The sequence below is a fragment of the Crotalus tigris genome, unplaced genomic scaffold (genome assembly GCF_016545835.1).
Source record: "Crotalus tigris isolate CLP2741 ecotype Arizona unplaced genomic scaffold, ASM1654583v1 scf7180000024167.7108832, whole genome shotgun sequence".
Lineage (NCBI taxonomy): Eukaryota > Metazoa > Chordata > Lepidosauria > Squamata > Viperidae > Crotalus > Crotalus tigris.
The window spans coordinates 3,264,581-3,289,959 of record NW_024100417.1 but is presented as its reverse complement, the minus strand read 5'-3'; the positions used below and the strand labels follow the sequence as shown (position 1 = coordinate 3,289,959).

The following is a 25,379-nucleotide window of genomic DNA, read 5'->3' as shown; positions in this document are numbered from 1 at the left end:
ACACAATAAAAAAAACCTTATATAAGCATGCCTATCTTAAGTAAATATGCCCAATATAGCTCTTTCTCACTTTAACTGGATTGAACTCTGTTCAGTGAGCATGGTAGTCTTATATTTTCATAAATGGCAAAGACTATGGAGAAAGCAAATTATCGGGGAGGGGGGAGGAAGGGCTGGAGAATGCCCCTCCTTGTGTATTACACATGACCTTGTGTATTTTTCCAGTTCTTATGGTTCCAGAGCAAATGTTCACTTTTATCTGAAGTCCTTGGCACTTATCTTTTGAGCATAACTGCTAGGAAAGTTAAGATTACATTAAGATATTGGCATTTAATGCTAATTAAATATATTTAATATTATTATTAGTTCAATGTGAGGACATACCCGAACCTCTTAACAAGCCCTGCTAGCCTGTTAACCACACATTTATTTATTTATTTATTTATGAGACTTATATACCACTTTAAGTGCAAGCACTCTCTAAGCGGTGTACACCAGTAAGCAATGTATATATATATTTACATTGCCCCCAACAATCTGGGTCCTCATTTTACCTACCCCGGAAGGATGGAAGGCTGAGTCAACCTTGAGCCGGTGAGATTTGAACCGCTGACCTGCTGAACACAGTCAGCTAAAGTGGCCTGCAGTACTGCACTCTAACTGCTGTGCCACCTCATGATGTTGGTGAAATGTGTCTGAATGTACTGTAAAAAGCTTTATGACAGCATCCTTTTTTTTGTATCAGTGACAATTAAAATTAGAGTAATAGAATCTTCAGATTTGCATGGTAGTCTCTCTCCAATAGTCTCTTCCAGTTTCTTAATATTCCTGTTGCTTGAAAACCACACATGAACTATATTGCTGTTATTTATTTGTCCCACCAATATAATCTTAATTAGATCTGCTTGTTACAATATTTTTCTTAACTATTCCATAGCCCAAGGCTCAAAGAACTGATGTATCCATGATTAGTTTTCATGTGATATATCTCTAATTCCCTGCTTCTTGTTTCTAAAATTGTCAAATATTTCTTTTTAATAATATTTTTTGGGGACAACACACTTTGCTATTGTCTCTGTGTCCTTTACTGATGTGTGTTTTTATGCATTATCTAGTTATAACCAGTTGAACAACCTAAGATGATTATTTTATTATTTCAAGTTAAATATTAATGCCAAAAAAGAGGCCAGGGGAACAGAAATCAAAAGTTGCATCCATCAACAGCATTCTGGAGCATCTTCACTGATGACTTTGCATTTTTTTTTCTTTTGGGAGTTTTTCAAATCTGGTTATGGTATAGAAAAAATACAGGAAGTCAGAACATGTCCACAATGATTTCTAAGCCCTGTACTGTATAAAATATATCAGAAGGGTGTTGTATGTGTTTTGGGGAGGCTTGTTGGAGTTTATATTTAAAAAGAAATATTGCCACCAAAATATCTGGGTTTTTTTGAGAAATGTTGTAAATTATACTTTTGTTATTCTGTCCATACTTTCTCAGACAAGAGATGCCATTGTTACATTAATTAGACAACTTGGGAGAGTGAGAAGCACCAACAAACATTTTAGCAAAGGACTATACGATGTGTGATGTATCTTGGCAGGAGGTGTGGAGGAGGCATCATTTGAAAAATATGTGAATGTATCTTTGTGGCATATGGATTTTGTAGCCTGGCCTGGCTGCTGTTTTGCTGGCGTGAGCCAGTTTTGGGAGTGGGAAAAAAAGGAGAAAAGGACAACTATGCTAGCACGAGGCCTGATGAACTGACCTAGCTGGTAGCGAGATTTTAGACAGCAGTCCATTGGGCAGCAAAGTATATAGGTGTTGGGGATTACAATCCTGGGGGGAAACCCATCTTCTCAGTTGCTATGGGACATGCTGCCTTTTAAGCAAAAAATTAGAGATAGGTTTCTAGAAAAGGAGTGGGGAAAAGGAAAGGAGAATAAATGTAGCAGGAATGAAAAGAAAAACTGGAGAAGACATTGGAGTGAAGGGCTGAAGAGAATTTGGAGACTGAAGTGAAGCATGTTGGTTCCTGTTCAGGAAACAGGAACCTGATTGGCTGCAAATGGTGACTTCACCCAAGACCCAAGAAAGGATAGTAAGAAGTAGCTGCTGTAAGAGAAGCCCTGGTCTGTGAGGAAGAACTGGGGAGAAGACTTTGAGATAGGTTCTTCCCCAATGCAAAAATGGAAAGTGTTTCAACTGAGGTGAAAAAAGTCCAGACATACTGAGCACATTTTAGTAATCCAGTTCATTTCTTTCTTTTCACTCTGTTTCTTGTCAGACCAGTAAAGGATGACAAAGTTGGAGAGAAAAGGGAAGGATGCAGGAGAGATAGAAGGGAATAATTGCTGGAAGGAGACATGAAAGGAAACCTGACATCAGGATTGTCTTTTAAAGATCTGGTGTAAATAACTATATATATATACAGCAAAAAGTAAAAAAAGCTATAGTGTGCTTTTTGTGTTACTTGCCACCTTTGCTAAGCAGTACACTTCCAGTTCAAAAGCAAACTCTGTCATACGGTGATAATCTTATATTTGAATATCTTTGACTTTGCCCTAGTAAGTCTTGGCAATCATTTAAAAATTCCACCAAAGGCTATTTGACTTGTACATAGCTTGTCATACCAGAAAAGGTCATTTGTATTTGATATTGATATATTTAAATGAGTCAAATCATATTTTTGTTAATGTTATCATCCTGATTAAAGAAAGAATTAAACAAAGCAAACAAGATTTCTTCTGCGTTGTAGGTCACCCTCCCTTTTAATGACTTTGGAAGAATATTGTCCAGTTGTCTCAAATTCACAGCAGTTTACTTGAAAAAGATTACTTTGCAAGGTCAGGACACGTGAGATTGCAAATACTATTTCTATTGCATTTGAAAAGTGCAACATTTTTTGATGCTTTAGGCATCATAGGTTGTAGTACTTTCCTTCAAGTAATAAATTTCTAGCCTTTCCACTGTTGCTCTTGGCATGCCCATAAGAATTCGTATAGATTTGCTCCATCAGAACAAAGATCCTTCCAGTCCAACATTCTGTGTCACATGGTGACCAATCAAACACATTTAGAAAGCTCACAAATACAGACTTCTTCTGCTATTGTTCCCTATCAGCTGGAGAAGACATCTTGTCTAGGATTCAATAGTAGTACATAGCCATTAAAACCAAGGCATGATGTATAAATGAATAAATTTTGTAACAACATTGAATTTATCCTGTCCTCTTTTTAAATGGTGGCCATCACCCCATCTGATGATAGTGAATTCTAAGTGTATTCATGTCCAAAAAGGGGTCCCATGGACTAAAGTACATCTTCTCCTTACTTGGCCAAGAACAAATTTAAGCTAATAAGAAAATGTAGGATGAAAAAAAAATGCTCACATCCCATAATAAAAAATACACTAATATTATATTGAACTAATGTCCAGATCCTTCCATTTTAATTCAATCAGTGTGAATTAATGTGTAGCAAAATTGGGGAAAGAAGAAAGAATTTTCATGTTTTGACACTTTGAGAATTGGTCCGCATATGTGCCAGTTTGTGTACCACCAAAGCATGGAGATGTTTTTAAGTTGAAAATAGTTTGGGAAGGAATAGCACATCTCATAGTGTTGAGGTCCCAATATGATGGTTGTCCACCAGAGTGTTTGTTCTCTTCTTGTCCCCCCACCCACATCAGTTTCAAAGGACCTGATCTTTTTGCCTCCTTGCTGTTAATTGTTCAATCTTCATTGCATACAGACACTCCCATTTTGAACCAAGGATAAAGCCTAAATCAACAACAAAAAAGCTTCTGCTGTGAAGAACAGAGGTAAGAAGATGCATCAGTGGGAAATGGTGGATATTGTGCATCTGGTTTCCTGCATGGGGTCTCTTTGTCCTCCACTCTGGAACTGAGTGTTTACTGTATAGATGTCCAAAGAAAGAAATTGGGAATGTGGGCTGACTGAAAGAAAGAGAGAGAAAAAATACCATCTTGTGAAATAGGTATTTACCTTTTGTTTTTTCGGGGAGGCAGAATGATGGCATCACATTATTTTATGTTTTGAATGTCAGGCCACACATCCACCTTGTAATCCACTTGCTCATGTCTCCATATTACCAGCTAGTTGCTGCCATGGCAGTCTAATAAATTCCAAATATGGCCAGATTTAAAAAGGGACAAAACCTGTTATAAAAGCAGTCTGAATGTTCATGCCATGAGATACAGTCTCATTTATTCCTCTTCAAATGCTCTTCAGACCAATCTATTAGCCTTACAGTGCTGAGCAAAAATCACTTCCTTACCTTGAGCTGCAGGGAGACAAATTGAGGCAGCAATGGGGAAATGGATAAATAAAAACAAAATGGTTGGAGTAGGGTGTCATCAAAAATAACTGAATAGAAATTAAAAAATAGAAACTTTACAGAGCTGCACCTTATTAAAAAAAATACTGAGCCAGAAACAAATCAGCTCCTCTGCCAAACATTTGCCAATATTTTGGAATCAGAGGTCCAGAACTGCTCTCAAACTGATGGAAGGTTTTTTTGTGCGTGTGTATTTGTGTAAAAGTATCATTTTCTAAAAGTGGTTAAAAAGTATGCATTTTCTTTCTCTGGCCAAAGTATTCTAACAGTAATTATATGACTTGCATTACATGATATGACAGAGACCCAGTATTTATATAATTTATATACACTACAGGTATATACTTCATTTTATAATATAGCACTCATAACAATAATGGAAGTATATCTGCACATTACAAGGGGGAAAATAATCTTATCAAGTGTGGTACATATCCAGGCCCTATAATTTTTGGCTTCTATCCACATTCAAAACAATATTCTTGAGACAGCATTATGGAAGAGAGTTCTTGTGAGGTGAATATTTTATAGCTCTACACTTAAACCAATTTAGGCAGAAATACAATCTTTCAAACTCTGTCAGAAGAAATTTTGTTCCTGTTTCCAGAAAAAGAAATGGCAAGGTTAATACTGATTAGGTGTCTTTTGTGACAGGTCTGTCTTCCTCCCTTCTTTCCATTATTAATTATTTCTACCCCATCCTATTGAGCAGATCTCAGAGAAAAATGTGATCGGTAAACAACCCAACACAACTCTCCCACCCCCTAAAATAACAATTATATACATTTAATTTCACATAAACATATTATATATGTATGTATGTATGAAATGTTTTCAGGCAGTGGTCTGTTTGTTTAAAGCATGCTGACTGGGGAATTGTGAGAGTAGGTCTATACATCATCAAGTTACTGAGGTTGAGAAATACTTGTTTAAAGGACTGACTGTGCTGTAAGGTATCTACTGTAATAATCATTAAAGATGCTTGCCAAGGTTCAGGAAAGGAATGGAATTCCCCATCAGGAAAATTCAGATCCAAAATTCCTAATTTATTTGTCCAAGAAGCACCAGTCTTGTTTCTTCCCTTGCCTAACAGCCATTCAGGTTAATTATGGCTAGTCAAAATAGGAATCGTATAAAAACTTTAATCACATTCAAGAGTGGATGGGAAATCAATCTGATCAAGACCACATTAAGGAAAACATCGATATGTTTTTCTTCCTCAGTACCCATGGCAACAGGAAAGAAAGGTTCATTAGGGAAATGGAAGACAAGAGGTATTCCTTCCTTTGTATTACCAACTTGATTGCTTTGCTTTCCTGAAACCTTCTGTGGCAATTTAACTTTTTAATCAAACCACAGGAAATTGATGATGCTAAGTTTTGTCTACTTTCATCAGGGACTTCTTAACTTTCCACAATGTCACCAAATTATGAGAGCTAAGCATTTTCTCATTTCTGCCTGGAAACACACATAGTTTCATAGGGAATCTGCCACTGATTGTACTAGCGAGGGTCAGAGCTACATGAAAAAAGTTAACTTTCCACAACACAGTGGAAAGTGTACAATCTTTCCGTGAGTGACTTTGCACATTGAGATTAAACGGTGAGTAGGAAAGATAAGAAGAACACAAATATCTATTATCTATCTATATCTGTTTGTCTGACTGTCTGCCTAGCTATCTAGCCAGCTGTCTAGCTGTCTAGTTACCTAATCTATATCTATCATCTTTCCAGACACAATAATATTAACTACTTAGTTTTTTTAAAAAAGATATTCTGGAATAAATAAAGGTGTTTCCAGAACTACAAAATATGCCCAGCTCATATTAGTCATTCTGCAAGTTTATATTTTTAATTTCAGTTCTAGAATCTTTTCATTTGTTTTACAGGAACAATATCTGCACGTCCAGAAATTACTAATTACTGACAGCCCATTTAAGTCATTTGTATAAACTGACAATTATCTTCAACATTTTTTAACATGCTGTAGATATAAAGGTATGAAGGTCACAAAACACTTTTCATTAAAAATCCATGTTCTTGAAGTCTATTGAGCATCGGTATCGACCATCAGTGAATTTAGAACATATGAGGTTTGGCAAACAAGGACAGGTGTGATGTTGCCGTTTTCCGAAGAAAGGGACCTTTTAAAGAAAATAGAAAATATAAATAATGTTAACAATAAACTTTGCATTCAAGTAAGGTAAACAACTAAATGCACAAAAAAGCTATAAAACACTTTATCCTTAAGAAAAACAAAATGAAACTACTTGGGATTTATATGGCCTAATCTTCAAACGCAGCAACTTTAAGATGGAATTCTGGGAATGGTGGCTGGGAGCATTCTGGGAGTTGAAGTCCATCCATCTTAAAGTTGCCAAGTTTTAAAAAACCTTGACCTAAATTCTGCAATGTAATTTGGAACGGACCCAGATCTTCATCTTTCTAGAAATTTCTGAACTAACGAGGAATGAAGCCCTATACAACTTGGGGAAATGTGTGAAGTCATTTCATGAGAGAGAAATAAAAGGCCACACTTTTTCATACAAAGCTAATGTTATGTCGATACCTGCTTTCTTAAAAAACTTCTTTCCTTGTAAGAGTGAATTATGTGAAGCAATTTAACTTCAGTTAAGAAATCTGAGGTTTTACCTTCCTCCCAATGCAGTTGATAGTTAGGCAGCAGATAATGTTACTGTTGCTTTGTTTCTATAATTCAGCTCAACAAAATCAAACAATGATCAGGCTGTAGAAAATGGAATTCTCAACTAATACATAAATGCATTTTACTTTGGGACCCTGCAAATGCAAACTGAAATGTAAATATTTTAATAAACAAGTGATAAATAAAGTGAAGCCTGTAGAAAATGTCATGTGTTCCAGCAGCTGATGTACATATATATCAGCAGATCAATACAAAGATATACGTTGACATGAAAGACGATTAGTATTTCATATTGTGAACTAGTTGAGGCCACTTACAAATACCTTATGGCTAATAGGGTGGCATTCATCTCCCTCACGCCCCAATGGAGTGCACATACGAAGCCCACGAAGCCACAAGCTGATAGCACAACATGTCCCACTTCCACACTGCAGATCTCTTTCACAGGCCTGCAAACAAACAAAAAAAACATCACAGAAATGGTAGTGTGAAGAGAAACTTTTCTTTATCATTATAATTTCATTGCAGATGTAAAGGTCTGTGGGAATTTTAGAGAAGCAGTCTTCTAATAAAGAACATTTTACAAATAATTAAAAACATCAAGACCTGGGGAAACAGTCATGTTACTGGTAGGTCCCAGGGATAGCTGAATAACTGATTTTATATCTGATGCTAAATATACATTTTGTCAGAGAGCTAACCAAATAGGAGACTAAATTTAACATAAACTTTAGGGTAATTTCCACATGACCACATTGTAGTCTCTGCTGAGTGGCACATTCTAAGAATCATCCAATAACTCTTTAATGCAATTGTTTGTTCAAGATTGGGAACTGATTTAATGGATCACACAAGTACAGAAAACATAAGCTTTTTCAAATGATTAATTTAGGCTAGATTTACTATACCTCGACTGTAAAAATGCCAGTGACCACTTGATGGCAGCAAAAAGCTGGAGCTTTCTAAGAGGTTAAGAAGAACTATACAAGAAAGATCCCTGATAACCACGATGGAGTGATTGCCACTATCCTGGAGTAAGAAGACAAGTGGGCCTTAGGAAGCATTGCCAACAACAAAGCTAGTGGAGGTGACGGTATTGCAGCTGAGCTATTTAAAATCCTAAAAGGTGAAGCTGTTAAAATGCTGTTAAATGCCAGCAAATTTGAAAAAAGTCAACAGCGACCACAGGATTGACAAAGGTCAGTTTATGTTCCAATCCCAAAGAAGGGCAATGTTTAAACTACAGTACAATTGCGCTCATTTCACATGCTAGCAAGGTTACGATCAAAATCCTACAAGCTAGGCTTCAACAGTATGTGAACTGAGAACAGCCAGAAGTACATGGTGGGTTTCAAGGAGGCAGAAGAACTAGAGATCAAATTGCCAATATTCCCTGGATTATGGAGAAAAACATCTATTTCTGCTTCATTGACTACACTAAAGCTTTGATTGTGTGGATCATAACAAACTGTGGCACGTTTTTAAAGATATGGGAATACCAGACCATCTTATCCAGGGGTGTCAAACTGCCAGCCCATGGGCCAGATACATCATAGCAAAACCGCACCCATCCCATTGCCGGCAATGGGCAAAAAAGTCACGATATGTCACAACACATCACGTAACATTACGAGTTTGACACCCCTGATCTTATCTGTCTCCTGAGAAACTTATATACAGTTCAAGAAATAACAGTTAAAACTGAACATGAAATAACTTATTGGTTCAAAATAGGGAAAGTAACACAAGGCTGTATATAATGCTACCCTGCTTATTTAACTTATATGCAGAGTATATCGTGCAAAATGACAGGCTAGCTGAATCACTAGCCAGAATTAAGATTGTCAGAAGAAATGTCTAAAACGTCAGATATGCAGACAGTACCACTCTAATGGCAGAAAGTGAAGAGAAACTAAAGAACCTATTGGTAAGAGTAGTGCAAAAGGTGGCTTGAAACTCAGCATTTAAAAAAACCCAGTTCAATCACTTCCTGAAAGAAATGGAAGCAGTGACAGATTTTATTTTCTTGGGCTCTAAGATCACTGCAGAGAGAGTTGAAGAAGTGGAATAATTTTACTGCTTATTATTTCTTCCCCTAAAAACCAGTATATTTATTGTTATTTTGACAAGCAAAGTCAAGGGGGAAGCTTTAACAACTGTGTTACTAACTTAACAACTGTAGTGATTCATTTAACAGTTGTGGCAAGAAAGGTTATAAAATGGGGCAAAATTCACTTAACAAATGTCTCACTTAGCAACAGAATTGTTGAGCTCAATTATGGTTGTAAATCAAGAACTACCTGTAGTAATGTATGGCTGTGAGAGTTGTACCATAAGGAAGGCTGAACACTGAAGAGTTGATGCTTTTAAATTGTTGGTATTGGACTCTTAAGAGTCTCTTGTACTGCAAGGAAATCAAATCAGACAACCCTAAAGGAAATCAACCCTGATTGTTCTTTGGAAGGACAGATACATCTGAAGCTGAAGCTGAGGAATAAAATACCTTGATGTTGGGAAAGATTGAAGGCAAAAGGAGAAGGGGACGGCAGAGGATGGGATGGCTAGATAGTGTGATCAACATAATGAATATGAATTTGGGCAAACTCCAGGAGACAGTAGAGGACAGAGGAGCCTGGTTTGCTATGGTCAATGGGATCGTGAAGAGTTGGACACAATTTAGCGACTGAACAACAAAATAGCTCATAGAAGAGAATATGTGTGTTTTCTATACTGGCATCTAATTTAATTCTCTTATGGAATTAAATGGCTTTAATAATACAGTAAAGCAGTCTTTTTACTACTGGGTGAGAAGAAAGAACGAGGAAAACAAACAATCAGATCTTCCAATAGTCAATAGTTCAGCGTGAGCATCAACCCAAGCCTATTGCCAATCCACTATAAACTGAACCAGAATTTCTTAAATTATCTTAAGAAAAGTTGGCTACAGTTAAGGAGAGAAGCAACTTAGATTGCAGTGTGGAATTGCCCTTAGACTGAGCAGAGAACTATGTGCTGATATGAATTGCCATTCCATAGAAGTATCAAAAGAGTTGCTGTTATGTCCCGAGCCTTGCAAACGGCTCGGGCGTTTGCAGGCAGTCCCGGGCAGGTGCAAAGCTGCCCGGGACCAGACAGGCTGTCGCCAGCGCCGTGCGCATGCGCGGGTGCTGGCGCGGGAAAAGTAACCCATTTACCCGGGAGTTGCCTATATAAGAGGCTGCGAGGCGTTTGGGCGAGGCTGAAGCCATCTTCCTGTAAGCTGAACGCTGAATAAAATGAAACTGAGAACTCCAGCTGCTTCTCGTGTCTGTTTTCCCGCCACGGACTCAACACTGGCGATGAAGGTGGGATGCCTTGCACTACCTGGAAAGGAAGAAGTGTAAGCTTACCCAAGGAGTCCTGAGCGGCGAAAGAGGAACGGCGTCGACTCGGCAGCTGCCCGCCAATCCGGTGCGCATTCGGGGGTAGGCTGGCTGATAGACCCGTCTCCTGAAGATCCGAAGATGGCGAAAATCGGAAGGCTTTCGGAATTCGACGTCTCACATCCAGAGCGGTGGGAGTCCTACGTATCCAGAATGGAGAACTACTTCAAGGCAAACCAAGTGAGGGAAGATAGCTTGAAGGCGGCCACCCTGCTTTGCGTTTGCGGCCAAGACGCCTTCGAAATCGCAGAAAACCTTGCAGCACCTGTCCCAGTAGAGTCTGTAAGCTACGCAGACCTGAAGAAGCTGCTGAAGGAGCACTTCCACCCCAAGGTGTCCGTTATCTCATGGCGCCACACCTTCGAACAAAGGGATCAACGGTCCGGTGAGTCAGCCAAGGAATACATCGCCGCGTTACGGAAGGCCGCCAAGCCCTGCGAGTTCAAGGACCTCGAGGAACGACTGAGGGACCGATTCGTGTGCGGGTTAAGGCATCGCGAGCTACAACAGAGACTTTTCGCAAAGGAAGAATTATCCTTCCAAGACGCCTTAAGGGAAGTCACCGCAGAAGAAGCAGCAGGCGGCGCCGTCAAAAACATGCGGCCGATCAGAAACAGTGCAGAGGGTGCGTCCGTGCACCAGGAAGACGTCCGACGAAACTCCGAGGAGGATCCGGACGAGGAAGTCGACCGTCTACACCCCGCGAAGGAAGAGAACCAGAAGGGAAGCTCTTCGGCTCCTGCTCAAGTGCATCGGCTGTGGAGGTCGCCACAGGAGAACCGACTGCAAGTTCCGCTCCGCTACCTGCCGGGCATGCGGCAAACAAGGGCATATTGCAGCTGTGTGTCTGAGCCGACGAAAGGCACAACCCCAAGAAGAACGCCTGAAAGGTACCAGATTCCCCAGCCAGAATAGGGTAGGGTTTTGCGCTTCGCGAAGAAGCATCTGTAGAACAGGCACACACAAGCCCATGAAGAAAAAGCTGTCACTCAACGTGAAGCTACAAGGGGTTCCATTATCTATGGAACTAGACACAGGGTCGCCCTGTCCATCATTTCATTGCATACATTTAGGAAGATTTGTTCCAGAAGTGGGTCTAAGGCCAAGTTAAGGCCTTCTGATATTGTATTAACAGATTTTCAGAACTCAAGAGTGTGTGTTAAGGGGGAGGCCACCCTTAACGTGCAATACAAGAGTTTTGAAGGTCCACTAGACTTATTAGTAGTAGGGGGTGAACGAACGAGTCTCATAGGACTCGATTGGTTTGAGGCCCTGGGGATACACGTCACAGGACTCAACAGCTTACAAACACTCGACCTACAGGAAGTCTGCAAAGAATTTGCAGATGTTTTCAGCCCCAGCTGGGCACATTCAAAGGACCACCTGTGTCCTTAAAGCTAGACCCCACTGTCACTCCCATTAGGATTAAAGCAAGAAGGGTCCCTTTTGCTTTAAAAAAGTAAGATTGACACTGAATTAGACAAACTAATCCAACAGGGAATCCTAGAACCTGTTGATTCCAGCCCGTGGGAGACCCCCATTGTCACGCCTCTAAAGGCAAATGGGGACATTCGCATTTGTGCTGATTACAAATGCACACTCAAAAAGGCATTGCAGCAACATGCCTATCCTGTTCCTGTGGTCAGTCACATCCTGGCCTCTCTCAAGGGGGGGGCGTGTTTTTGCAAAGCTTGACCTAGCTCAAGCATATCAACAGCTGCCTGTTGATGATGATGCTGCCATAGCTCAGACCATTGTGACCCACAGGGGAGCCTTTAAAGTAAAAAGGCTACAGTTTGGAGTAAATGTCGCTCCTGGGATTTTCCAAAGAGTAATGGAAAACACACTACGAGGTATACCAGGGGTCTGCCCCTACTTTGACGATGTCTTGATTGCAGGAGACTCCACACACATTCTAGATGAAAGGCTTAGGGCTGTCCTGTTAAGATTCAGGAAATCAGGCCTCAAGCTCAGAAAAGACAAAGGCCAGATTGGGGTACCTTCTACTGAATTTCTGGGATTCAAAATTGATGCTGCTGGGATTCATCCTGCTGAATCCAAACTAACTGCTATTTTAGATGCACCCAGGCCAAAGTCTAAGGCCGAACTTAAGGCCTTCCTAGGCCTCCTGAATTTCTACAATTCTTTTCTTCCACATAAAGCTAGTGTAGCTGAGCCTCTTCACAGGCTACTAGACAAACAGGCTGTGTGGCTGTGGTCACAAGCGCATGAGGCGTGCTTTAAAGAAGTCAAGGCCTTGCTCACTTCTAACAGTGTTCTTGCACATTTCAACGAGTCTCTTCCTGTGTGCATCGCTTGTGATGCATCCCCCTACAGGGTTGGAGCTGTCCTGAGTCACCTCAGGTCTGATGGAACTCAGGTTCCTATTGCATACTACTCCAGAACACTGTCTTCTGCCGAGCGCAACTACGCTCAGATAGACAGGGAGGTTCTGGCTGTTGTTGCTGGAATTAAAAAATTTCACGATTTTCTATATGGCAGGCATTTCACGGTCTTCACTGACATAAGCCTATGCTGGACTGTTTTACCACATGTAAGCAGGGACTCCCAACATATTTCCCCTAGAATGCTTAGGTGGTCTAATTTTCTTGGTCTGCATCTGATTTTTCATTACTCCACAAGCCTGGGAAAAGAAATGGGCCATGCGTGATGGCCTCAGTAGATTGCCTCTGCCAGTTAGTAGAAGCTGACCCCCACGCCAGGCTGTCAACATTCTATCAATCCAAGCCTTGCCCGAGCTACCTCTTAGTGCCAGGGATGTTGCCGCTGAAACAGGTACAGATCACACACTTTCACGTGTCCGTTCCTGGGTTTTGTCTGGTTGGTCTGAGCACTGCCCTAGTCCTGAGTTTCAGAGTTTCTGGTCCAAAAGGAACGAGCTGTCCCTTTCTCAGGGTTGTCTGATTTGGGGAAACAGAGTTGTCATTCCCACCTCAATGAGGACCAGGGTCTTAGAATCCCTCCACGAGGGTCATCCTGACAGTGTTCATATGAAGGCTCTTGCACGCAGCCACTTGTGGTGGCCTGCCGTAGATAAGTATGTAGGCTATAAGGTACAGCATGCCACTGTGCAACGATCTCGCCAAGAGATAGCATGCCCAAGCTCTGGCATAGATGGGAGGAAACACAGCCCCATGGTCTTAGGGTTGCCATGACTAACGCTGGGCCCTTTCAGGGCCAGTTCTCTTGGTCCATGGTTGACAGCCATTCAAAATGGCTTCGAGGTTTGTGCCTGTCTCATCCACCACCACGCAAAGACTATTCAGGTACTGAGGGGGATTTTCTGCTGCACACGGGCTGCCAGAGTCATTTTGGCCGACCACGGCCCTCAATTCACCTCCTCCGAATTCCACGCTTTCTTACAGGCACACCTGATTCGTCATGCCACGTCTGCGCCTTTTCACCCGTCCACCAACGGTATGGCTGAACGCATGGTGCGCATCGCAAAGGACGCCTTGAAGAGACTCACCTACGGGGACTGGCATCACAGTTTGGCTGACTTTCTCCTTTCTTATCGCACCACACCGTCCACTTCTACAGGGAGAAGTCCAGCTGAACTTCGTTGGGGGCGCCAACTTACTACGAGACTTGACCGGTTGCATCCGGACAGACTGCCTTCATCTACCTCACATCCTAGGGCCCCTAGACAACTACTTGTGGGTGCCCCGGTTTGGGCTCGCACTTACGGGCCTGGTCATACATGGGTCCCCGCTCTTTATGGTCCAGGATCACAGGCCTCTCTCCGAGAGGTTGCCCTGGACAACGGTGTGTCCTGGTCGGCACATTCGACCAACTTCGCTCTAGGCGAGTACTTTTCTGCTGGATCCTGGGTCTTTTCCAGGGGGGGAGGGACCTTTGGAGGCAAAGGGAAAGGCAAGAGCTACTGCCCATCTCCACTGAGGGAGCCACAAACGGCTCGTCCCAAGGTTCTGCAATTGACTCCCCCCCGAAAAAGGAAAGTCATGGAGCTTACCCACACAACAGGACTCATGCCTACTCCAGCCAGGGAGTCACCCCGAGGGCAGACTCACTCTCCACACACATCACACAGCACTCAGTAACGGAGGATACCCGGGGGCATCCCAACAAATCATTCCCCGCAAGAGAGCTGGCACAAAATTCCCAAGGTTGGCCTGACCTTACCCCAAATCCTACAGGGGGTCAAACATACACAGAGCTAGTCGAGGAGCCAAGTCCCGACTACAAAACCCCTAGCACAAATCAGGGAACACCTGAGTTTTGGGAAAGTACAGAAACCCACACGAGCCCGAGCACAGAATGGGGTTCAGGGAATGGACAGCCTCGACAGGTCTTGACTGGGACCTAGGAGTTCTACAGGAGACGCCCAGCAGCGGTAGCACTTCAAGGGGGCCTGAGGGTCTACAGCAGGTAGGTCAACCAGGGTCACAAAAGTAACAGAAGCCCTGGCCTGACGGAGCACGGCTGGGCAAGCAAGCAGGCAAGGCCTCCGGGGGGCACAGCCTTGGAAGGACACCAGGGCACAATAGAGAGAACAGGCTCACGCTCCTCCCGTCGGGGACTTATGCCAGTAACCCAGAGCTAAGAAGGTCACAGAGAGCAAAGAAATCTCCTAAGTATCTAGAAGATTACATAACATTGCTGGCAAGGCAAAAGCCAGTAATCAGTGGGAGCACTGGGGAGCAAAATGTCATATAAAATAAATGTTGTATGTTGGTAGTAGTTTTAGCCCGGGGGCAAGGGGTGTTATGTCCCGAGCCTTGCAAACGGCTCGGGCGTTTGCAGGCAGTCCCGGGCAGGGGCAAAGCTGCCCGGGACCAGACAGGCTGTCGCCAGCGCCGTGCGCATGCGCGGGTGCTGGCGCGGGAAAAGTAACCCATTTACCCGGGAGTTGCCTATATAAGAGGCTGCGAGGCGTTTGGGCGAGGCTGAAGCCATCTTCCTGTAAGCTGAACGCTGAATAAATGAAACTGAGAACTCCAGCTGCTTCTCGTGTCTGTTTTCCCGCCACGGACTCAACAGTTGCACTGATATTCAAATCTGCAAAATGTCTAGTTAAGGAAAGCTTCTTTAGGAAGCTTTGTAGATTTTGTGATAGGTGAACCTGTCTTCACCATACAGGCTCGTAAGGAGCTTGTTGGACATTAAATCCTGCAGATATTATGAAGATATACATAGAATTAAGCCCATGTTAATTTTAAATAATTCATTAAATCTATGTCAGTTGTGGAGCCCTAGCAAAAACATGGATATTGAACTGCTAATAGAGAGTCCATGCCATTTGGCTTCAGACAAGATTTTTGAGTACCTTCCCTGCAACCACTGCCATATAAATTAGTCTAGAATTTGTTTGCCATTAGACTCTTGATCGACCCAGCACACTGGCAAAGTTGCTTCCTCCATGAAGCACGTTAATCAAAAAGAAGATCTGTATAACAGGGCTGCATTTAGAAGAAGAAAGAGATGTCAGGCAAATAAAACATGACTGCTTATAACTAATCTCATCATTTATTACAAGGGGGAGTAAAATTGCAAGCATCACAACAAAATGAAATGACATTTATATGGCATTCTTTTTGAAATATGAGGATGCATTAACAGTGCATCTCAAAAGAACAATAAATATACTAGTTTTCACGGGAAGAAATAATAAGTAGTAAAATTATTCCACTTCTTCAACTCTCTCTTATTTAAGAAACTTTGTAATTTGCAGTGGACATCTAATTCTCATTATGCCATAATTCTGTTGGTAAGAAATAAATAATAGTTTTGCTTTTCAGAAAAGAATGAGGCAATCTGTAAGACTCTCATTCAGCAGGAATAATATTCTGTTAAACAAATTCCAAATATTTGCAAAGGCTGTAATAAAGAAATAATTATTTCCATTGTGACTTAACTTCTAAACATTTAGCAGTAGAGTTAATTTTGCAATCTGAATAAAATAGTCAGAAAATCAAGACGCATATTATCTTCAAAAGTGAAACCCAATCTGCAACATTTGCAACTAGAACAATGAGAATATTGGTGAAGGAGGAAGAAAACGTCACTAGAAGACACTGTCTAGCCTGCATTATTTGCCTGAATTCCACAACAATGTTGGATGGGTAGATATTTACCCTGGGGAAATAACTGAGAACAGCCACTAAGCCAGAAAAGAGTTCAAAAGATCTTCCAGTGCTGTATAAAACAGCCTTCTCCAATCTGGAATATTCCAGGATGCTGATTACCAGTGGCAATTACCAAATTACCAGCCATCATTTTGGCTGACAATTTGGCAGTCACAGGAGCAAGTCAGCATCTTAATTTTAATTTGTAATCTGCCCAGAATCATTTAGGTGAGGTTCAGTGTAGTAATTTGATAGATAGATCAATAAAAAGGTTAAAGTTTTATAGCACTCTGAAGTACACTTGAGAGTTGTATACAAAACTCAGATAGAGGACCATATTTTGTCAAATAAGACTTATGGAGATTATAGTTTTAAATCAGAACTTTTTAAGCTGTACTGCTTGCAAAATAAATGTGATGAACTGAGTACATTAAAAGAGTATAAGTAATACAGGTACTCCTCGACTTCTGACCATAACTGAGCCCAAAATTTCTGCTGCTAAGCAAGATAGTTGTTAAGTGGGATTTGCCCCATTTTATGACCTTTCTTGCCACAGTTGTTAAGTGAATCACTTCATTTGTTAATTAGTCTCACGGTTGTTAAGTGAATCTGGCTTCCCCATTGACTTTGCTTGTCAGGAGGTCACAAAAGGTGATCACATGACCCTGGGACCCAGCAACCGTCATAAATATGAGTCAGTTGCCAAGCATCTGAATTTTCATCACATGACCACAGGGATGCTGCAACAGTCATAAATGTAAAAAACGATCATAAGTCACTTTTTTTTAGTGCCACTGTAACTTTGATCTGTCACTAAATGAACTGTTGTAAGTGGAGGACTACCTGTATAACATGTGATAAAATCAGTGAATTATTTATTTATTATCTTGTATAGCTACCCATCTTAAAATTAGAACTTCAGGTGGCTCACAACCGTAATATAAAAACAACATTATACAAAAAAATAAAATAAAGCAAAAGGCAATAGAAACAGAAACAGCAAGAAAACCTGGCACCACAACCAATCTCTCCTGATGGCAACCTACAACAAGCTCCAACTTCACCTTAAGCCAATGCTTTTCAGGAGAAGCCAGTTCCGAAAGGTTAAAAGTGTTGGGGGCCTACAGGGTTTCAAGGGGAAGGGTCTTTCATAAGGAAGGGGCTGCTGCAGAAAATGTATTCCAAACACCAGTGCTTTTGTTTGATTTCCCTGAGAGTGTAGAGGGGATTTGGGGAAGAAGATAAACATCTGGACTGGTTGACCAATAGAAATGCAACCCCATTGGAGGAGATATTTCAGCAATGCCTGGCCCCCAGCTCTATCCTGTTTACAGAAAGAAACAGAGCAACCTGGATCCTCTACAGAATATAGATTCTCTCACCCTATTATCCTTCCTGCTGGTAATCATTCAAAGACCTGTGAAGAACAGGGCAGAAGTTTGTTTTTCTGTCTAATATCTAAAATAGAAAATTAATGGGAACTTGAGACTAAGAGTGAACTAAGCTAATTCTGGCTCCAAATCCTGGCAAACAAAATAATTTGGGGGGGGGGAGATACACTAAGCAGCATGGAATCCATAAATTTCTGGTATTGGAGAGCTTGCAGGCACAATAAGAAGCAACCACAGTGATCCTGAGAGACTAGAGAGAAGATATAAAGGGTATTATCAATCTTTTCTGTCTATGTATTGTGAAAGCTGTTTCAGACTAGGAGTGTAAATCTATCAACCGAATTAAACAACACCCTACCTCTTTTCCTTTTAGTGGTGCCGTCACCAAGTACATATGCAGGTAGCCCTCAACTTACAGCCATTCATTCAGCACTGAAAAACATGACTTATGTCTGGTTTTCACGCTTACGACCACTACAGCATCCCCGTGGTCGCATGATTAAAATTTGGGTGCTTGGCCTCTGGCATGTATTTATGACTGTTGCATTGTCCCATGGTCATGTGATCACCGTTTGTAACCTTCCCAGCCGGCTTCCGACAAGCAAAGTTAATTGGAAGAAGTCAGATTCTCTTAACGAACACATGATTCGTTCACTTAACAATTACAGTGATTTGCTTAACAATTGTGGCAAAAGAAGGTTGTAAAATGAGGTGCAACTCACTTAACAACTGCTTTGCTTAGCAATGGAAATTTTGGGATCAATTGTGGTCATAAATCAAGGACTACCAGTAACTGAGTCTCAGATTCCCCGTGCTTTATCGCAGGGGGTCTTCAAACTTGGCAACTTTAAGACTTGTGGACTTCAACTCCCAGAATTCCTCAGTCAGCCGGGCTGGCTGAGGAATTCTGGGAGTTGAAGTCCACAAGTCTTAAAGTTGCCAAGTTTGAAGACCCCTGCTTTATTGCCATGGTTTGAAAAGCTAAAGGAGCCCACCAGCTCATCCTTGGCAAAATAATAGTCTTTTGCTAGAGAAAAAGAATATCCCCCTCCCCCGCCCCGTGCTGTTAAGTACAGCAAATTTCCTCTAGCAACTTCAGCCAATCTTTCTTATAAGATAAAATATAAGATAAGATAACTTTTATTGTCATATTGTCAAATACGCCATTATTGCAACATGTAGCTATGCTGTAGGCCCCAAACTCAGGACTCCGAAAAAGGGGTGATGCCCAATGGCTTACTTACACTTTACGGTCTTGAGTTGCTACTTGCTTACCATGAAAACTGTTTATGGTTAATCAAAATGGAGCAAGCTCATATATGTCTCCTACAGCCCAGGAGTTACCCTGGATATGGAAAACAGGCTCAAGATAAAATCTTCATAAACCAGATGCTAATTCCTGCGTTAACATTTATTTATTTATTATTAAACTTTAACTTCTGCTTCTCAAGCGTATCTGGTACACGCCTCATTCAATTCCTGGTTGTAAAGTGTGATGGCTATTGAATTGATACTTCTTGGCACCTATGGAAGCAAAGCATGTGTTTAAGTATGTGGTTGTGTGTGAGAGAGAGTGTGTGTGTATGAGCAAAAAGTTTGATGAAATGCCATAAATTCTTTCCTAGCCATTTTTACCATAATTATTTTTTTTCTGTTCATGCTGATGGTTGTAGCACCAAAGTGAGCTGCTCTTTTAAAAAATATCTACTTCCACTGTCATCTAAAATATTATCTGAGTCACTTACACGCCACAGCTGTGACAATTTAAATAGATAAATGTCAGGACAAATACGTAATAATGCAATTTCCTGCATCTGTTAAAATTCAAATAGCTTAAATTAAGTAAAGATGAGGAAATAAATATCAGTTTTATTCAAAGAAACACTACACAAACACAAATCAAATTCTGCCAGGCTCTGAATTGTCATGCTGAGGTCATCAGAACTATTTAAGGAAAGGGAAGTAACTCATCAAGAATATGAGCATCCAGTTATTACAATACTTTTGAGAAAGTCCAACTCTTTATTTGGCTTGATTATAACTCAGATCCCTTTAGGTACGCTGAGAGGATTGTTCAGACACTTCCCCCCCCCCTATTTTGATTTACTCTGAATTCTGCTTCTATTTCAAATCTGTATGAAATATCTGCATAACACATTAGAAACAACAACACAAGAAGAATAGTCTAATTTTAAACAATTTCAGTTCCTGAGATTTTGCCATGAAATAGATTGTGTCGTTTTGTTTTGTTTCATTTTCAACATATTGTATATCTCTCATATACAGAGTTCAGTGGTAGGAAGAAGGCAATGCTAGGAACAATCAGTACTTTTTTTGTAAAAAAAAGAAAAAAAAAGGTGCCGGAACTCACACACGTCATACAACCCGCCTTGCCTACCCTACAAGGTTCCATCCCAAAAAGATGCCTTAACTCCGTTATGGGCATTCTATGACAAAAAAAAAAAAAAAAAAAGCCCTGGGAACAATTAAGGTAATGTGCATAACCCTCAAATTCCCAGGCCTCTGGTAAAGGACCTGAGATTGAGGACTGACATATACAGCACATCGGGGTGAGAAAGGTTTTTCTTTATATACTGTATATAACTATTTCCAAAGTAACACACAGATAGAGCTGGCCGATAAGGACACAGTTGACATTGTAGTCCTATTCAATGGATCCAATCAATTGCTTATTTGAAAAGTATCTTTAGTTATGAAATTAAAGGCAGGGTTCTTTAATAAAGTTATCAGTAATATTGATAGGAATAAATAGAAAAATAAATTGCAATTTTAAACACATTTTCAGAGAGGTTTCCCCAAGTAGTGTCCTCCCAGAACAACTAGTTTGCATTCTGAGATTGTATGAAGGCATTGGGGTTGGTGGCAGGGGAGGTGATAAGAAGTCAAAATGATTGCTCTGATCACATGACCCATCGTCCCTGAAGATGCCTTTACTGTTGTAAGCCCAATAAATTTGATGGACATTGGATTTGAGTAGATTTTATTAGGAGAAAAGCTGACGACACCCAATTGTATATCTCTACCCCTAGCAAATTAAGTGATACGATGAACATCTTATCTAATGAGACAGCCTGGAGCTGGGGGGATCTGGATGAGAAACAGCAGGTTTCAGCCAAACCCTGGAATGGCTTTGGTTTGGGGGGCCAACTGATTAGAGGACTACGCAATTTTTGATGCTGGATGGGGTTGCACAACCCTAGAGAGACCCAACATACAATTTGGATTCCTTCTCGAGGAGTAGGTGGCAGTGTTGCTAGAAGGCCTTTTCCACAGTTCCTGGATCAGCAGGTCTTGCTAACAGTCACTTTTGCATAGTCACCTCCAGATTGGGCTACTACAATGTGTTCTACATGAAATTGCCCTTGAAGAACAACTGGAAGCTTCAGCTGGTACAAAATGCAGCAGCAGATGCAGTTATGTGCACTCCTAGGACAATGCATATTAGACCTCTGCTTCATGGGCTGCATTAGTTGCTAGTCTGCTTCTAAATCCAATTCAAGGTGCTGCTTTTAATATTTAAAGCCCTTCATGGCTTGGGACCAAGCTATTTGAGGGATTGCCCTTCTCCATTTACATCAGCCAGCCCCATCAGATCTTGCAGAGAAGGCATGCTGTAGGTACCTTTGGCTAAGAATTTATATTTGGTGAGTCCCAGGAGATGTGCCTTCTATGCTGTAGGTGGAATATTCTTTCTCCCAGAATTAGATTGGCCTGATTGATCTTTTTTGATATTTCATAAGGCCATTAAGACCTGCTTATGTGACCAGACCTGTGGATCCCATAGAACTGAAGACCTACTGTATCTAGATGGCTCCATTGTTGAAGGGGCTATTTTTATTTCCTTCAACTATGAAATTCCCAGTTTTTTAGTATATTTATTCTTATGATTCTTTATATTTATTTTTTGCTTTTTTTACATTCTTGCTTTTTATCTATTATTATACACTTCCTAGAATTGCTTGAATGAGGTGGGTTACAAATTTGACAAATAAATAAACTGCAACTAAATAGAATGTGTGTATTTTTGTTACAATAATAAGATTTCTATAGGGGGGAGGAGAACTGTTATTTTTTTCTTCTTATTTAAATTCTTGTATTTGTATAAAAAAAGAATCCCATCTAGTTAAAATAAAATACAGCACATTTTCTCTGTATAAGTAGTCCTTGATTTACAACCACAATTGAGCCCCAGATGTTAAGTGAATTTTGCCCCATTTTACAACCTTTCTTGTCACAGCTAAGTGAATCACTGCAGCTGATAAGTTAGTAACACAGTTGTTAAGTGAATCTGGCTTCCCCATTGACTTTGCTTGTCAGGGGGTCACAAAAGTTGATCACATGATCCTGGGACACTGCAACCATCATAAATAAGAGTCCGTTACCAAGCATCCAAATTTTGATCAAGTGACTATGGGGATGATGCAGCTGTTATAAGTGTAAAAAAAACAGTCATAAGTCACTTTTTTCAGTAAATGAACTGTTGTAAAGTATTACTTGTATTACCAATTTCAGTGTAAAAGGGGACAAACTTCAACATTTATAATAAGAGCAACAAAGATGATTAGAGGACTGCAGGCTAAAGCATATAAGGAATGGCTGCTGGAATTGGGTATGTCTAGTTTAATGAAGAGAAGGATGAGTGGGGGCATGATAGTAGTGTTCCAATATCTCAGGGGCTGCCACAAAGAAGAGGGAGTCAACCTATTTTCCAGGGCGCCTGAAGGCAGGACAAGAAGCAACGGGTGGAAACTAAGCAAGGAGAGAAACAACCTAGAACTAAGGAGAAACTTCCTGACAGTTAGAACAATTAACCAGTGGAACAACCTGCCTCCAGAAGCAGTAAATGCTCCAACACTGGAAGTTTTTAAGAAGAGACTGGACAGCCATTTGTCCGAAATGGTATAGGGTTTCCTGCCTGAGCAGGGGGTTGGACTAGATGACCTCAAAGGTCCCTTCCAATTTATTATTATTATCATTATCATTATTAGTTGGAAGAGGAATTTTTCAACCCATACAAAAACTGAATATCAAAGGGGTGTCTGTCTGTCTGCCTGTCTGTGTGTCTATATGTCCACATGTGTGTCTGTGTGGGTTTAACCTTCAATTTCCAACGATGAGGGGTGAGTTCCTTCATGTGGATTTTTAGAATCAAGAGGTTCTAAACTACATCCACTAATTCCGACTGAGCCATTGTAAACTTCCTTGACAAGAAATAGGGAAAACTGTAACCTCTCATAAATGTGTATTGAGTCTAATGTGCCAGATTAGCTGGTGTGCATAAGGTTACAAAATGCTCTTATCCATATTGGAAAGAAGCTTCAGTGAGGTTGACTGACAGTATGTTGCTGTCCTTTAACAGAATCTGCAATCTGTCATCCAAGAAAGTTAATCTACTTTGTTTCATGGCTGGACCAAGAATTGATTCCTCTTGGTTTTTGGCCATCTCCATGTATCAAACAGGATTTTTGGAACAAGTGTGTCTTTAACAAGTATCTCTATAAGTAATCTTCACTTCTAGGAGAATACTGCTCTCAATCTTAGTAAACGAAAGATTTCAATTTACTTGATACAGATAATACTATATCAGTTAGCTGATATATGCAAATAATAGTCACACAAGCAATCTTTTACTTGAATAGGATGATCTAGAATTTAAGGAATTATCTGAAGCTTTTGTCATTAGAAAATCTACAAAATTGTTTTTTCTTTTTACAAATTATAGAACCAGTTGCTGAAATCTTTAAAAACTTCCCTTGTCAAGTACTGATCAATATATTGATGTGGGAATAAACATGGGTAATATATAAAATATAGTATCTGTATCAATTTGGAGCTTGTGAATAGACAGTTTTGTGTAAACGATTTTCAGATGGGATTAAGAAACATAAATCCATAACTTAGGATTTTATATAGCTAATGTTCAAAATATGTTGTTTTGAAAAATACATTAAAACCATTAAAGAAATTCAAACCTGCCTTGTTATATTCATGAATGCTATAATGAACATTAAGCACATAATTATATATCTTAAATCATCAATATTCACTCAGAGAAAGATTTGAAAATAAAAATACCATTTTTAAACTTTTAAATCTTTATATAAATCTTTATATAAACATACAGTCCAATTCTATGCATCTTTTTTCAGGAATAAGTCCCATTTTTAGGTTGGTGTGTATACTATATTACCATTCCAGACTCTGTTCCAAGCCTATGAATATTTTAAAAAGCCTTTGGGATCAGTGAAACAGTTTTTCCTCCCTCCACTTGTGAAAATGCAATAGTTACAATTAGTTAATAATCAGTTCTCCTTATTTTTATTTTACTATGCTATGTTTTGCATATTTTCAAGCATAACTTAAAATCTCAGTGTTAGAGATTTTAGTGTTAGTGTTAGCCATACCATTTAAATTAAGAATATTAGAAAACATTCTGTCCCACATCGTCAAAATTCACACTCCATGTTCAAAGCAAGTGGACCCTAAATTTACAACCAGTGTGGTCACACAACGTCTTCAACAATTACAATAGTCCATAAGCAAAAATGAAAAGAGACAGAGAAAACTTACCCCAGTGATCACTGCACATTTGTACAAGGTTAGCAAAAGAAAGAAGCACAAGATTTGCATACATATTTTCATGGTGCTTGAGAGGGGGGAAAGCTTATTTTTCCTTCTTCTTACACTCTCTTACATGTCACAGCCTCTCAACAAGGTTGCAAGTTTGTGTCTTCCTTCCTGCCTGCCTCTGTGAGAACTGATCACATCCTCCTATCTTGGTTCTCTATTTAACATCTTCTCAGCCCCTTTCAATTTGTTTGCTGATGTGATAGTATGATGATCCAAGAACACAAAGATGAGATGTGAGCCTATAATACTGTTATAACACTACAATCATTTTCAGTCTTTCAAAGTCTTAAATTCAGACAGGCACACTTGTTAAGAGTTTTCATTTTTAATTTACAACTCAGAAACTTACAAATCAACTCTTGAGTTGGAGTCACCTTTTTTAAAAAAAATTATCAGAATTGATAATGGATAATTGGTGAAGTAAGTTTGGGGGAGTTGGAGATTTTTTTAAAAAAATATTTAATAAAAATTCTGATTCTCTTCCCATCCTATCCTGGTCAGATTTCTCTCACAGACTGATAGTAGATGAGGTAGCACAAGCAGTGAATTTCACTGTCATGTTTAGAGAGGCAAACCATGTATCTGGCATTGACTGAGGCACTTCGTTCTAACTCAGGCATTGTTATATTTTATTTTTATATCTAGTGGTGGACAGTGCAGAATTGAAAAGGCACATTCTGGAGTGATGGAATTACAGCCCAATGCTCCTGAAGAACACCAGGCTGGGTAAGATGGCTGTTTTTAGTTGGACAGATCTTAATTCTTCTGGCATTATGTAAGCATCG

General features: G+C 40.2%; 1 protein-coding gene across 1 annotated transcript; it reads right to left on the bottom strand.

The window, feature by feature from the left end:
• Positions 1 to 4,725: 4,725 nt before the first annotated feature.
• PROK1 (prokineticin 1) lies at positions 4,726 to 24,765 on the bottom strand. The gene is made up of 3 exons (XM_039323275.1): positions 24,535 to 24,765; positions 7,347 to 7,472; positions 4,726 to 6,502 (listed from the first exon to the last, which is right to left on the bottom strand). The coding sequence occupies exons 1-3, from the start codon at positions 24,604 to 24,606 to the stop codon at positions 6,383 to 6,385; spliced, it is 318 nt and encodes a 105-aa protein (XP_039179209.1). The 5' UTR covers positions 24,607 to 24,765; the 3' UTR covers positions 4,726 to 6,382.
• Between the last annotated feature and the right edge of the window lie 614 nt (positions 24,766 to 25,379).